The 12,272-nt window shown below is 39.9% G+C and overlaps 1 protein-coding gene across 3 annotated transcripts; it reads right to left on the bottom strand.

Moving 5' to 3' along the window:
- Nucleotides 1-2,725: 2,725 nt before the first annotated feature.
- On the bottom strand, nt 2,726-12,217 carry COPS4 (COP9 signalosome subunit 4). 3 transcript variants are annotated; one of them, XM_054202512.1, is made up of 10 exons: nt 11,838-12,217; nt 10,722-10,801; nt 9,784-9,935; nt 8,455-8,558; nt 7,436-7,589; nt 6,183-6,333; nt 5,626-5,796; nt 4,150-4,265; nt 3,805-3,889; nt 2,726-3,303 (listed from the first exon to the last, which is right to left on the bottom strand). In XM_054202512.1, the coding sequence occupies exons 1-10, from the start codon at nt 11,909-11,911 to the stop codon at nt 3,170-3,172; spliced, it is 1,221 nt and encodes a 406-aa protein (XP_054058487.1). In that variant the 5' UTR covers nt 11,912-12,217; the 3' UTR covers nt 2,726-3,169. The 3 variants fall into 3 exon arrangements, with proteins under 3 accessions (XP_054058487.1, XP_054058489.1, XP_054058488.1); XM_054202514.1 differs by lacking the exon at nt 11,838-12,217 and adding an exon at nt 11,797-11,828; XM_054202513.1 differs by lacking the exon at nt 11,838-12,217 and adding an exon at nt 10,934-11,012.
- Nucleotides 12,218-12,272: the final 55 nt, after the last annotated feature.

Below are 12,272 nucleotides of genomic sequence, written 5' to 3'. Positions count from 1 at the left end.
TTATTTGAAAGAGCAGTCACGTGCTGTCACCCTGAGCTTGACATCCTGAAACGTTGTGAATTCCTTTCTTGAGGGATGTTTGCCTTGTCATCCAACTCGGTTTTGTTTCTGTAACCAGTTAAAGAAATTAAATGTATGAAGTTGCTTGGATTGAAGGTATGCAGATAGATATGCAGTTGAGTGAATGGAGTTTCCAAAAGAATGGAGACAACAAAGCATAAACGCCTCTCAAGACTCAAATGTTTGTCATGTTTCTTGAACGTCAACAGCAGAAATGGAAAGACTAGCTAAGTCTATTAAAATTCTGTGAATGCCATTATCACTTAATGTTTATTTTTTAAAAAAAAAAAGTTACATAAGATGTTTGCTCATACCAAATATAAAATTTTCAGGCTGCTATCCTTCCTATGTCAGTTCTAGTACTAGGCAAATCCTTGGTGTTTATTTTTGTTTGGGAAATGGTGGTTTCCTCTACAACTGTTGCTTTCATATTTAGATGGTTCCGAAACTGTTTTTTTCCTCACAGATTGGAACAGTGAAATGAGTGAAATCTTGGCAATGAATATTTTGTTGCAATAGGGCTACATTTTTGTTATTGCAAAACCACAAATTAATCTCCTTGTAGGATTCAAAAGATAAGAGCTTGTGCATCCAGCTTAACCCCAAATCCCTAATTAACATAAGTTTCATGGGTCACTTTAGTATTCCAGGGCAAAAGAGAATATAAACGAAGTCAAAACATAAGTGATAATTTCTGGATAAGCCAGGCAAAGAATGAACCTGCTCTAAAGAAAATAGACACGATGTCTGATCCTCTGTAGAACAGCTGTTAATCAAGGTTACACTGCAAATTTCAAGCTGTAATGGTATGACCAGTAAAGGGAGTGAACTTACCATATAACTGAAGTTTCTATTTTAATTATAAAGTAAGTCCCTGCACTTCAGTGAACTGATCAAAAGCCCAGTCACAAATTTTTGAATGGTATATTTTTTCCTGCTGATACTAGATTACTACTCAAGTAATTACTAATTAGATACCGTCTTACATCTGTCTTACACTGTCTACATAAATGTTCTGACATTACAGTTGCCTTTAAAATAACTGGGAGAGTTTAGAGGAAACAAGGTTGTGTAGATATAAAACCTATCCAATGAACAGCCAAAGCCAGCTCCGAGTTCTGACACTGTTGACTTGGAAAAAGCAGTACAACAAAGATGCGTATAGCACATTTGGGACTTGGTTGTGGTCAGCTTGGCTTTTACTGCCATCTACTGAAATACCAGCATCTCTCCTGTAACCAACAAATTATTCACAGCTGCTGCATTAGAGTGTAACACAGGAGGCCATTTAGAAGACAGATGACCCTTTGTGGGTACTGGAGGTGACAATCCAGAGTATCACGACACCAACACTAGTAGATGGAGACCCTTATACAGGACTATGTCAGCCCACACTGAAGGACAACAGCCATAATATGTAATAAGGATAATCTGGAAAATCTTCCACGCCTGCTCTTTCACAGTAAACTTGTCAAGAGGTGGGCAGCTTCTTCCTGGACCCACCGCTGCTCTGTCACCACTTCCCCTCCCAGAGGAACTAAAGGATGCTATCGACTGGGAGCCATCATAACTTACTTGGTCAGTTGTTTTGCCAGGTTGACAGAAGTCCATCCTATTTATGGATGAACCACCCTTCACTAGGCTCCCAGCTTTTCTAACAGCACTACAAATCTAAATGCATAAACATGTTAAAAAAAAGGGCAAAACAAAAATCAAGGCATTAGAGTTGTGGATTAAGCCAAAACCTTTGATGTGAGAAGACATCAACATCCTCCAGATTTTGAGAGAAAAAGACTAGAATGAACAGAGACTGAAAACTCATTAATACTATTATTACTTGACTGAAATGAAAAAGGAGCTATGGTAATTCACATCAAAGCTGGAATTACAACCTGAACAAGGTCACCTTAAATTAAAATATAACCTCTGGACAAGAACAGCTGTTGATGAAACTCTGCCTTGGCTCTCCATTACCAGAGAGCTCTCTGTGAAAACCCCTGCATCAAATTGCACAGTAAGACTTGTATATCTGGCAGACCACAAGGATAGGTCAAGAGTGCACAACTCCAGACTGATAAACATCAGAAGGGCCACTTTGATACTTCATTGCTGTGCACAGCATTTCAAGTTAGTCCTGCTTATCACAACATCTTTACCTAGTCGTTGCATCTCATTATAGAAGTAATCCGAACAGCATTCTCCAACCACTCCAGTTTCAGAAGATGTTTAATCTTTGTAGTACAGAATCCCTACCTGTTAAGAGTTTCTTGCTACACCTTCAGTTCCAAAACACTGCTATGGATACTTTTGAAAAATTACCAATTCATGCTGACCTAGAAAATAAAACAAAGAGCACGCTTGGCCTACTTTACTTGGCATGTGCTATATTCTCATCACTTACCATATCATTGCAACAAGGTCTCTTGGGAATACTGGTCTTTACCCCGCCTCTCAGGATAGAAAACTCTGTGCCCTGCTGCACCAATGCAGAACAAGGGTCAGTATTTCCTTCAGTTAAGATTTCAGACTTGTGTTTCATAAACATAGAAGAAGGAAAAAAAGCTGTTTCTCATTTAACATTTTCAGGGGCCGAAAGTTACAATTTCAAAAATTCAACTTATTTCAAGTTGCTGCTTATGAAAAAAACCCCAGGTCCCCGCAAGGCTTACACCAAGTGGCTCATTCCAGCCTTTATTAGAATAATTACAACTAAAAGAAACATGGCACTTATATTTTCACAGCAGGACAAGCATTCTAGGAATTAATGGGCTACAAAGCTATAGTAATACAGTGGAAAAAAAAAAAACCCAAAATTAAATAAACCAAACCCAAAGCTTGCTGCAGACATTGCAGCTGCTTCTACGTGGGAACCACAGCTTTCAGCACAGTAAAGTGCAACGTAGAGGCAGCAGCAGCACCATTCTGTGTTCTGAGAACTGGGAGACTTTCACACCAAAAATGGTATCATCTAATTGTGTCCTAAGCCAGAGTAAAAGCAGAAGGTGGGAAAACAAATGTAGGTTATCTGTGTGGTTCGAAGTCCTACTCAGTTCCTTTCTTCCAGCACAGCAAGCAGTTGATTGCCTCCATTCAGACAATGGCTGCACAGTCACTGAGCCATCTGGGCTTCCATTGCCTGTGCTGTCCATTCTGGGGCTGTTTGACTTATCTTCTCCAGCAGGTTGTTAACCTGGAAACACAGTGACTGAATCTGCTTGTCCCAGGTTGGCAAAGCTTCACGAGCTGAAAAAAAAAAAAAACAAAACACAAAAAACAACCCATACAAAACAACGTAAGTATTAGAATTCCCTTGCCTTTTCAACTCCAACCTTTTCTTCTGCCACTGCTCTCACCTACCTAACAGAGAAAGCCTTCCTTGCAGCTACGTCATGCTCATTTTTGTATTCAAAAGCTACAATGATTGCGGCTGTCTGTTACAAGCCTAACTCCTGCATTGCAAAGTAGAATTAAACAGAGAACTTCCTGGTGAACGTTTTCCTACAAGGAAACTGATGGAATAAATTCACTTTCCTGTAGGTAAGAGAATGCATAATAGGGAGGGTGGGTGAAGCGTGATCCTCCATTAAGGCAAACTCTGCCACCTCCTGGCCACAAGAAGACTCAGCAAGCTCACTTCAGATGTAACATAGTAAGAAATTTAATTTCTTTATCATGTAAGGCAGCAACTCAAAAAGGTCACTCTGAATTGTGCTAAAAAAAATAAATTACTGTGGTGGAACTTACTCTCAAAATGAACAATTCCATCAATCTGATCAATGAATCCGTTCATGCGACCCTCGGTTATCATCTGAGAAGCTATCTTTTCTGCCTGAAATAGCGAAGAGAAAGATGTTAAAAACTCATTATGAAATGATGTCCATACTATCAGTGGCACCTAACTCCACTATTGTTCATTCCACATCATGTACCCTTCCTTCTCATAAGACGTGCTAGATATTTAACTTTCCTCATAATATGGAATAGTTAATTTTTTCCTAATATTGAACTCATTTTCCTAATATTTATCACAGCTATTTTCTATTGTCTTTGATGCTCCTTGTCTTTACAAAACACATAGAAAACCGATACCTTAGCTGCAGGGATCTCTAGTAATGCTCCAAGCTCTTCAAAAGTAATGTTGTTGTAAAGTTTGCTCGCAGATAGTAAGTTGTGCTCAATAACAGCTCTGTCCAGGATACTGGAACCTGAGAGGAGTTAGAGGAGAAAAAAAATCCATTACTATAAGATTGAAATACTTGGTTCATATTGTAGAGCAGATGGAAAACACTTTTTTTCCCCAAGGGTTATGTGTGCAGAAGGTCAAGATGCATCTGCCTTGCATCAGTGTTATGCTACACAGAAGAAAGTGAACAAAAAGAAATGGATGGCACGTGGTTGATTTTAAGATACATCGCTTAAACCCTTTTATTTAATTTCTAGAATATCAAGTGGAATCCTTGGTTTTGCTACAAGACTCAACATCTGAATTGAGGGAGTTTGATCTCCTGTGATTAGTTTGTAGCTTGACAAATGCTAAGACCTTTTTTTTTTCTTATTCATTACAGCTTTTAGGGGTACAATTAACCTCTCTTTTACTGTGCTTGTATACTGATAAACTCTCATCTAATTTCTCTCTTCTCAATTTAAAAATTTAACTTATTTGCCCCTTACCCTCTAGGTGAAAATAAGCACATTATTAATACCAACTAACCTGCATTCTTTAACTTAGACAAACAGTACGGGTTATACCTAAAGAACAAACTGACCCAAGGGAAGAACTGTAGCTTATTGTTAGTAAGTACCTTTAACCAGTTTTCACCTCTGTGATTACACAGTTGTTTATTTGTCCTTAATCAACGAGTATTGTCCACTAGGAAGGTTTTCCTGATTAAGAGGTATTTCATGCTTATGTATTTTTCCACTTCAATATTCTTCTAATTTAGGAAATTAAGACCAGTGCGTTTAGGATTCCAGTGAAGTCATTATTTCACATTATTTCTCACTGTTCAGAGGTTCCAGGAAGAACAGAGCTAATAAGACATCAGTGAGCTGGCTCAGAAAACAATGTGGAGACAGTGCAAGGTCCAAGTCATCCCCTCACTATCTGTCATCTTCCTGTCAAATCAGGAAGCAGCTCAAATAAATTTATCATCTGCACAGACCATTTACAGCCTACATGCATGTCACGTGTTTCTAGGCATCCTATTTATAACAGTGACTTAGAACTGGAGAAGCTCAAAAGGACAGAGACTCAAAGTATGAGTCAAGGTTAGAAATACTGGGAAGCTGTCAGTAGAGAGGACTGTACATAACAGAGATAAGATTTTTACAAGTTACCTTCTAAAAGAGCATTTCAAAACCTTAAAGCCAATCAGAAAGATGAACTATGCCTAAGAAGCTTTACTATTAAACTATACTCATGAGGGTAACATGCTGGGAAATAATTTTAAAATAATCATATAAGCAATACTAGATTCTTTTCCATCATGCTTCTTGACTGCGTTGGGCAAATTTAACTCCTGTAGATGAACACCTAGCATTACAAGGGTTTAGAGAAATACGTACCATCGGCTGTAGTTGCTTTCTGGTGAGGCATTAACATAGCTGCAAACTCCTGAAGTTGATTTCCACGGATAATTCTGTCAAGATACATTTTCTCCAAGATCCCATAGGCTGCAAGCTGCTGACATCTCTCATCCTTGAAGAGTGTAGCAAGCATGCGAGAACGCTGTTGTCCTAGAAGAGTCGAGAAGAATCCTCATAAATGATCACCGAAGTATTGAGTATTTAGAAGTAAACAACAGAAAGTTATCATCTTTTTTTCCTCAATGCATGCAATTAACCAACAAAGCTCTACTAAAGAAGGAACTTGGTTGTGTTCAGTTCCAAAATGCTGTTTGCCACCGACTGTCTTTTGCATCTTTAGCCAAGATGCTGCCTTATCACTAGCAAAGACACAGACGTAATCCAACTCTGACCTAACAGTATGCCAACAGGTAATTTTGACACCAAATCTTAGTAACAAGATCCCTCCCCACAAGTAATGCACAAGCTGACTTGCTTCAGGGGATATGAAATACGTATGTTGGGTCTTTTATACAAAAACGTAGTATGTATTTTACCTGCTGACGCCAAAATAGTACAATGCAAAGCATGTTTCAATGCCTCCAGTCGCTCGGTTTCATGGACTATGCTCTTATAGGAGAGCTCATTGTATCTTTGAGCAGCCTCAATGAACTTTCTTCTGTAATCAAGAACTCGAGCATAGCAAACCTAGAAAGAAAGTATGTCTCAAAAAAAGAAAACTAACAGGGGTGGCTGCATAATATAGGTGTGTATAAATTGCCACATTGTCACATGACAGTACCCATAAATATTGCTCTACTGCATCCTAGGGAAATCTATGTCTTCAAACAATTAGCTTGACTTGTAAAGCCCTTGGCTAAAGTATCATGGAAACCAATTGAAAGGGCGCTATTCACATGTTAAATATTGCAAACGTCTAAACGCTAGGAACTATGTAAATGAAATATTGTACAGCTGATGTTGCACTTACGTAAGCTTCCCTTTCACTACTGACATTGACAGCTAGCACTTAGGTAGCAATTTACATGTTTCAAGTGTTTGCTTTTCCCTTTCAGCGCTGTAACAGCATCTGGTATTTCTTCTCTCCCTTCCTTTGTGCTTTTCTAATGCTTAGAGAAAATATTTACACTTCCAACTGAGCGCACACTTTAAAACATAGCATGGGGGGAGAAAAAAGGGAAAACTAACAAACCAAAACCACCACAGCCTGAGTTACAGGCACATCTGCTTTGGGTTGTACAATTTTAAACACCACCACACTTGATTGGCACTGTCACACTATAGTTACCACTCACTGCTCATCCCAGTTACTACAATGGTTTGAGAAATTAGTGTATGAACTATGTATGCAGTAAACCCACAAATAAGCAGAAAGGTCAGCAGTTACTTTACTAATTGAGACTTAAAGCTACTTTTATGCATGGGACTTACTATTTAATTACTGTTGGGGGCAGGGGGCTTCTGTTGTCCCTAATACTGAACGTGATTTTTTTCCCTCCTCTTAGATTTACAAAGGTGAAGGCAGTATTACCAACAGTATTTCAGATGTTTTGAAGTCTAAGTTTTCCCTTCAATCAATAAACCTGGTATTTAAGGAACCTTTACAGACCTATCTCCAAATCATAAGGAATATTGCTAAGATGTTGCTAGCTCCCAAAACCACTTCCAAGCTTTTCCCTTTGTCTCTTTTCTCATTATGAAAGTTTTAGTGGGATTGCATAAAAACATCTCAATGTGGGTGGAATCATCTCCCTTTAGAAAGAGAAAGCAATAAAACAAGTTAGACAACCTTATAATGGATTTGCAGCTGTTCATTAGTTGATTCATTCTGAAGCAGGGAAGCTCGATTAATATAAGCTTCTGCTTGAACTGGGTCATCATCCTCCAGATACAGCCTGGCAATTTTCAGGTAGGTCTCCAGTTTATAATCCACATTGTATTGTCTGTAGAGAAACAGAAAAGCAAGTGCTCAAAGTTGCTCCACAACTCCACTTGTTCTTAGCTGTTCTAAACATATATTACGATTCTTAAGCACTTGGCAACGTTTGCTTTACTTGCTTTCTTCTTCCCCAATACCAAAATTAGCACGCTCTGTTCAGGGTAAGGAAATTTGAGATGAATGCCAGTACTGAACTGGCTTCTACAAACACCAGTAGAAATAATGCTGTCCACCAAGAGACAAACGTACACTCTAATAATCTGTTTTTAGTGGATTGTAAGTTTGCCAGAAGTGGTGAGCCACTTGAGTTAAAAAGCAAACTTGCAGTGGAACAAATAGGTGCTAAACAGGCAAAACCTACAGCAATTCCTTCTACATGCGTACAGAGAAAGAGGATAGAAAGGACAGCCAGAGAAAAGTAACAGCAAGGGTTCTAGACTTTAAAAAAAACAAACAACACAAAACCACAAAAAAACCCACAAATAACCTCAACTGCATTTGTTAATAACCAATTTCAAACTATGTCTACATTTTGAACTGTACAGGCGAACACATGGAAGAACTGCCACTTTTCAAGAACCTTTCAATAACCTTAGAAGCATTTTTGTAAAATATTATCAAAAAGGTTGTTTATCAACAAGACTAATAAATACTGCAAAGCTTCTGGTGTGGTATTTTGGCACACTAAACTGTTTACTGTAATGTACAGTGATCAAGCTATACTTTTGTCACCTGACAATAGTTTTGGCCTGAACTACTGAAACTCTGGGAAGATATTCAACCCCAAAATTCTCACTCGCTAGTCTATTTAAGTACAAAGGGAGCAAGTACATTTAACAACACATAACTGCATCAAGCACAGTACTTACTTTTGCCCTGTTTCCAAAGGGATCCCCACCAATACTTGTGCTGCATTTCTCCAGTCTTCTTCTTTCTCATAGATTGATGCAAGATGTTGCCTTATTGAAGCGACCTAAACAATAATCAAATCAATAGCGAACACTATAAAAGTTGAGTAGTTCTGTATTAACTTTCACAGTATTTGTTCTTGTTCATGAACCCTCTCAACCGATACCCCAGCTTCATAGACACAGCAACCCACACGCGTGCAACTCTTCCCATGTGAGGACTCCTGCATGTGACTCCTGGCTCAAGCTTTAATACCAAGCTTTTTAAATACAAGTGTTGATTTGAAGCATTCACACTTAAACTTGTGACAAGATAAAAGGGAGTGAGAAGCAATAACCTTTTATAAAGCTTTTAAAAAGATGAAACGAGGCTTTCAAGAACTGGGGCACCAAGATTCACAAGCCATTTCTTGCAGTTATACATCTTATCATGCCTGAGAGATATAAATGCAGACTTCTACTTTGTAGGGCAGCTGTCAGCAGGTAAAATATCAGTGCTTACAATCTGGGTTTTATAAAAAGTGTGGCTAAAAAAAAATAAATTATCTGATGCCTGGGATTTAATTTATGCAGAATCATTACAAGCATACAAGCATGTTCAGTTAAGACTTAAGAGTAAAAGGTGCTTAAAAAGACAGAAGATAAGACAAGCAAATACGAATAATGTCAGAAACTGCCTTGCTTCTCAAATACTAGATCCTAAAGGCTTTTTATATAAACATCTACTGTAAGAACTCTCAGATGCCGGTGAATACTCATACAACAAAACCAAGGGGTGAATTGAAAAAGAACTGCAGCACTTTCAGTAGTTAACTACAATTGGGTTTTCAAGAAAACACTTCTTTCATGGTAAAATGATTATGGCTAATACACACACAGAGGTATTTATTTTGAAACAAAAGCTATTTATGAAGATGTTTCTCTCTTTACATAACCTGGCTGTTCCATTAGTTGGGTAAAACGCAATACAATGACTACCGGTCTGTCTCTTGACAGCACCTCCTGTAGCTCAAGTACTGTTTCATTTTAAGAACCCATTTTCTGGTAGCAGAGGAATTACATGCCCAGCATCCTGATGAAGAGACAAAGCCTGTATTCTTTGCATGATCCTAAATACTCTCTGCATTTAGCTCAGGTTTTGCATGTACAAGACTGCAGAACTGGACTCTAAGTAGGAATATCTGTTTTGAACAGCTTTTTTTAAAGACTTAAAATAGCCAGCAGGTAAGGGAAAAAAAAAACACAAAGCCAAGCTCGCAAACCAAAAACCCCTTGTCATTGATCTCTCACCTGCTCTTCAAATGAAATAACTCTAGGCTGTATCTTTTCCAAGGTGAAGTGGTAAATTTCTTTGGCTGTGCTGTCAGGAAGACTTGGAAGATGGGTACAGAAATCTGTCAGTAGCTGACGTGAGATCACTAGACTGACATTCTCATTCACCACTAGCTCAGAGAAGCATGGAAGAAAAAACACAAGATAGATACAATGCTTGTCAGTGCCTTCACTGTAACTGATCATTTATTTTTATATTAAATATGAATAGTTCGAGTTTTTAAATCTGTATTCTAGTGAAGGGGTTTTTCTCTTTGTTTTTAAAAGGTGAATTTTTTTCTCTCAGAAACAGCCTGTTTACATTAGAGGTCACCGAGTTCTAACCCCTCACAGGTAATAATGAATTTCTCACTTTGATTTACAGTTTAGAGAGATGTTTCATTATGAATCACTGTTCTCAGTTGCTGAAACATCTTGGACAAAGTAAACCTTTAGGCTAAATTTCACTAAGTTTATTCTCAACTTAAAAAAATCACAACGGGTATTATTTATAGAGGTATTCAATAAGCCAAACATCGAATACAACACAAAAAAAAAACCCCTAAGCATTACTTCTTGACAGTTTTTCAAACTAACTGAGACAGGGGAAGAACGGGGTTGTTAGTTTAAATACCACTTGACATCCAGTATCAATTTTAGCATTCAACAGAGACTACTTTGTTTTCACCTTCCAACACTGTCACACTGACAGGTATTATAACTTACAAAGCTTACAAGTCCATTCTCCCTTAACTTCTGAATGTGGCGATGATGGTTCCTCTTCTAGTTGTGTTTGAGTTCCAATAGGACCAAAATATCATGTATTTATGTAGCTTCACGTAGAGTTAACAAATATGCAATCCCACAGACCTCTGGCCTTCACTCAGTGTGCAACCGATTACACCAGATGCACTTACTTGCTTCTACAAAAGCTTTCAAAGCTTCAAGTTGTTCTACACCCGACAGCTGAATGGCTTTTTCCAATATTTGACGATATCTGTCCACAGATTTAAAAAAAAATATTAAAAAAAAAAAAATCACTCATAGGGCACATTTTTGCACTAACAAGTTATGTTTCTCTGCTTATTTTCTACGTCAGAGCCCCTACTTTTGCTTATATTTTCTATACCTTTGACATGGTAATTTTCCAAAGTGTTTGCACTCAAATGTCAGGTACATTCACCTGGAATTAGGATCTGGCTCTTTTTAAATCCCAGGACTAGATAACATTGCTCATCATTTTGTCATCTGTGAATACATGTACAATTATGAAGGGTAAAATAAATAAATAAATCACATCCCTGGGATAGTGCACAGAAAAAGTAATGAAAACTATAGTGCACGTGGATTAAGATCAATAAAGTTAGTCAAATGTTCCAAATGCCATATTCAATAAGAAAGAGAAACAGTGTTGGGAGTGGGAGGTAAATAGCATGTTACGGTCACCTGACACGAAGACAGTTAAGTATTCCTGCAAAAATAGCAACTCCAGTTTTCATGCTTCATAAAGATAATTAAACTTTGTCTGGGCCGTAACCTCAATACTGATGAAGTACAACACTCACGTTGTAAACACATTTTGAGGGGGACGATTCCAAGTTTTTACATAAAACTCCAAAAACTGAAGCAATTCCTCTAGAAAATGAGCAACTGGACTGGGACTCTTCAGAATTTCAGTTGACTGAGCCACATCTGCCTGCATTCCGCGCAGCCGACGCAGCAGCAGAACTCTGAGGGGTGGCGGGCAGACACGAGGGAGCTATGGCGAAAAGGGATAAGGCCCCGCGCGGCAGCCTGCGCCAAGACGCCGCCAGCACAGCGCAAGCCGTGGTTAAAAACGAAAAATAAATTAAAAAATGACAGAATCGTGAGGTAAAATCTTTCTTTTTTCTTCTTCTTTTTATTTAAAGAAGGGCGACCGTTGGGCAAGAGCCGCCTCGCGCGCCCAGGGCCCGGCACCTCCCCACCTGCCCCCCTCCAACGGCCCCTCACCCGCCTCGCCCCGCCATGGGCAGGCCGGCACCGGCACTCACTTGCCCGCCAGATCCTTGTGAGAGCCGCTGGAGTTCATCAGCTGCGCCAGATCCTGCCTCACCGCGGCCGCCATCTTCGCCGACTCGCCGCCGTCGCCCTAGCGCGACGCAGACCTCCTCCTACCATAGAGCCGCGCCGCCGGCGGGCTAGAGGGGCCGCCGCACGACGACGTCACGTGGCGGGGAGGGCCCGGGCGGGCAGAGGCGAGCCGCGGGAATAGAGCTCGGGTGGGCCCCACGCAGACCTCCCCCCGGGGCTGCAGGGCGGCACGTATAAACCTATACACGTCTATAACCGCGCGTGGGTGTGTGGGCGCGTATCAGCGGCCTCAACGCAAGACAAGGCTGGGTCCTCCTCCTCAAGTGGCGCGCGCGGCCCCGGAAGCGGGAGGCCCGGCGCGAGTGGGGCGGGCCCGGAAGCGCGGGGCGGGGCGG

This window comes from Rissa tridactyla, chromosome 5, assembly GCF_028500815.1.
Source record: "Rissa tridactyla isolate bRisTri1 chromosome 5, bRisTri1.patW.cur.20221130, whole genome shotgun sequence".
NCBI classification, from domain to species: domain Eukaryota; kingdom Metazoa; phylum Chordata; class Aves; order Charadriiformes; family Laridae; genus Rissa; species Rissa tridactyla.
The sequence above is the reverse complement of the archived record's forward strand: the minus strand, read 5'-3'. Positions and strand labels throughout refer to the sequence as shown.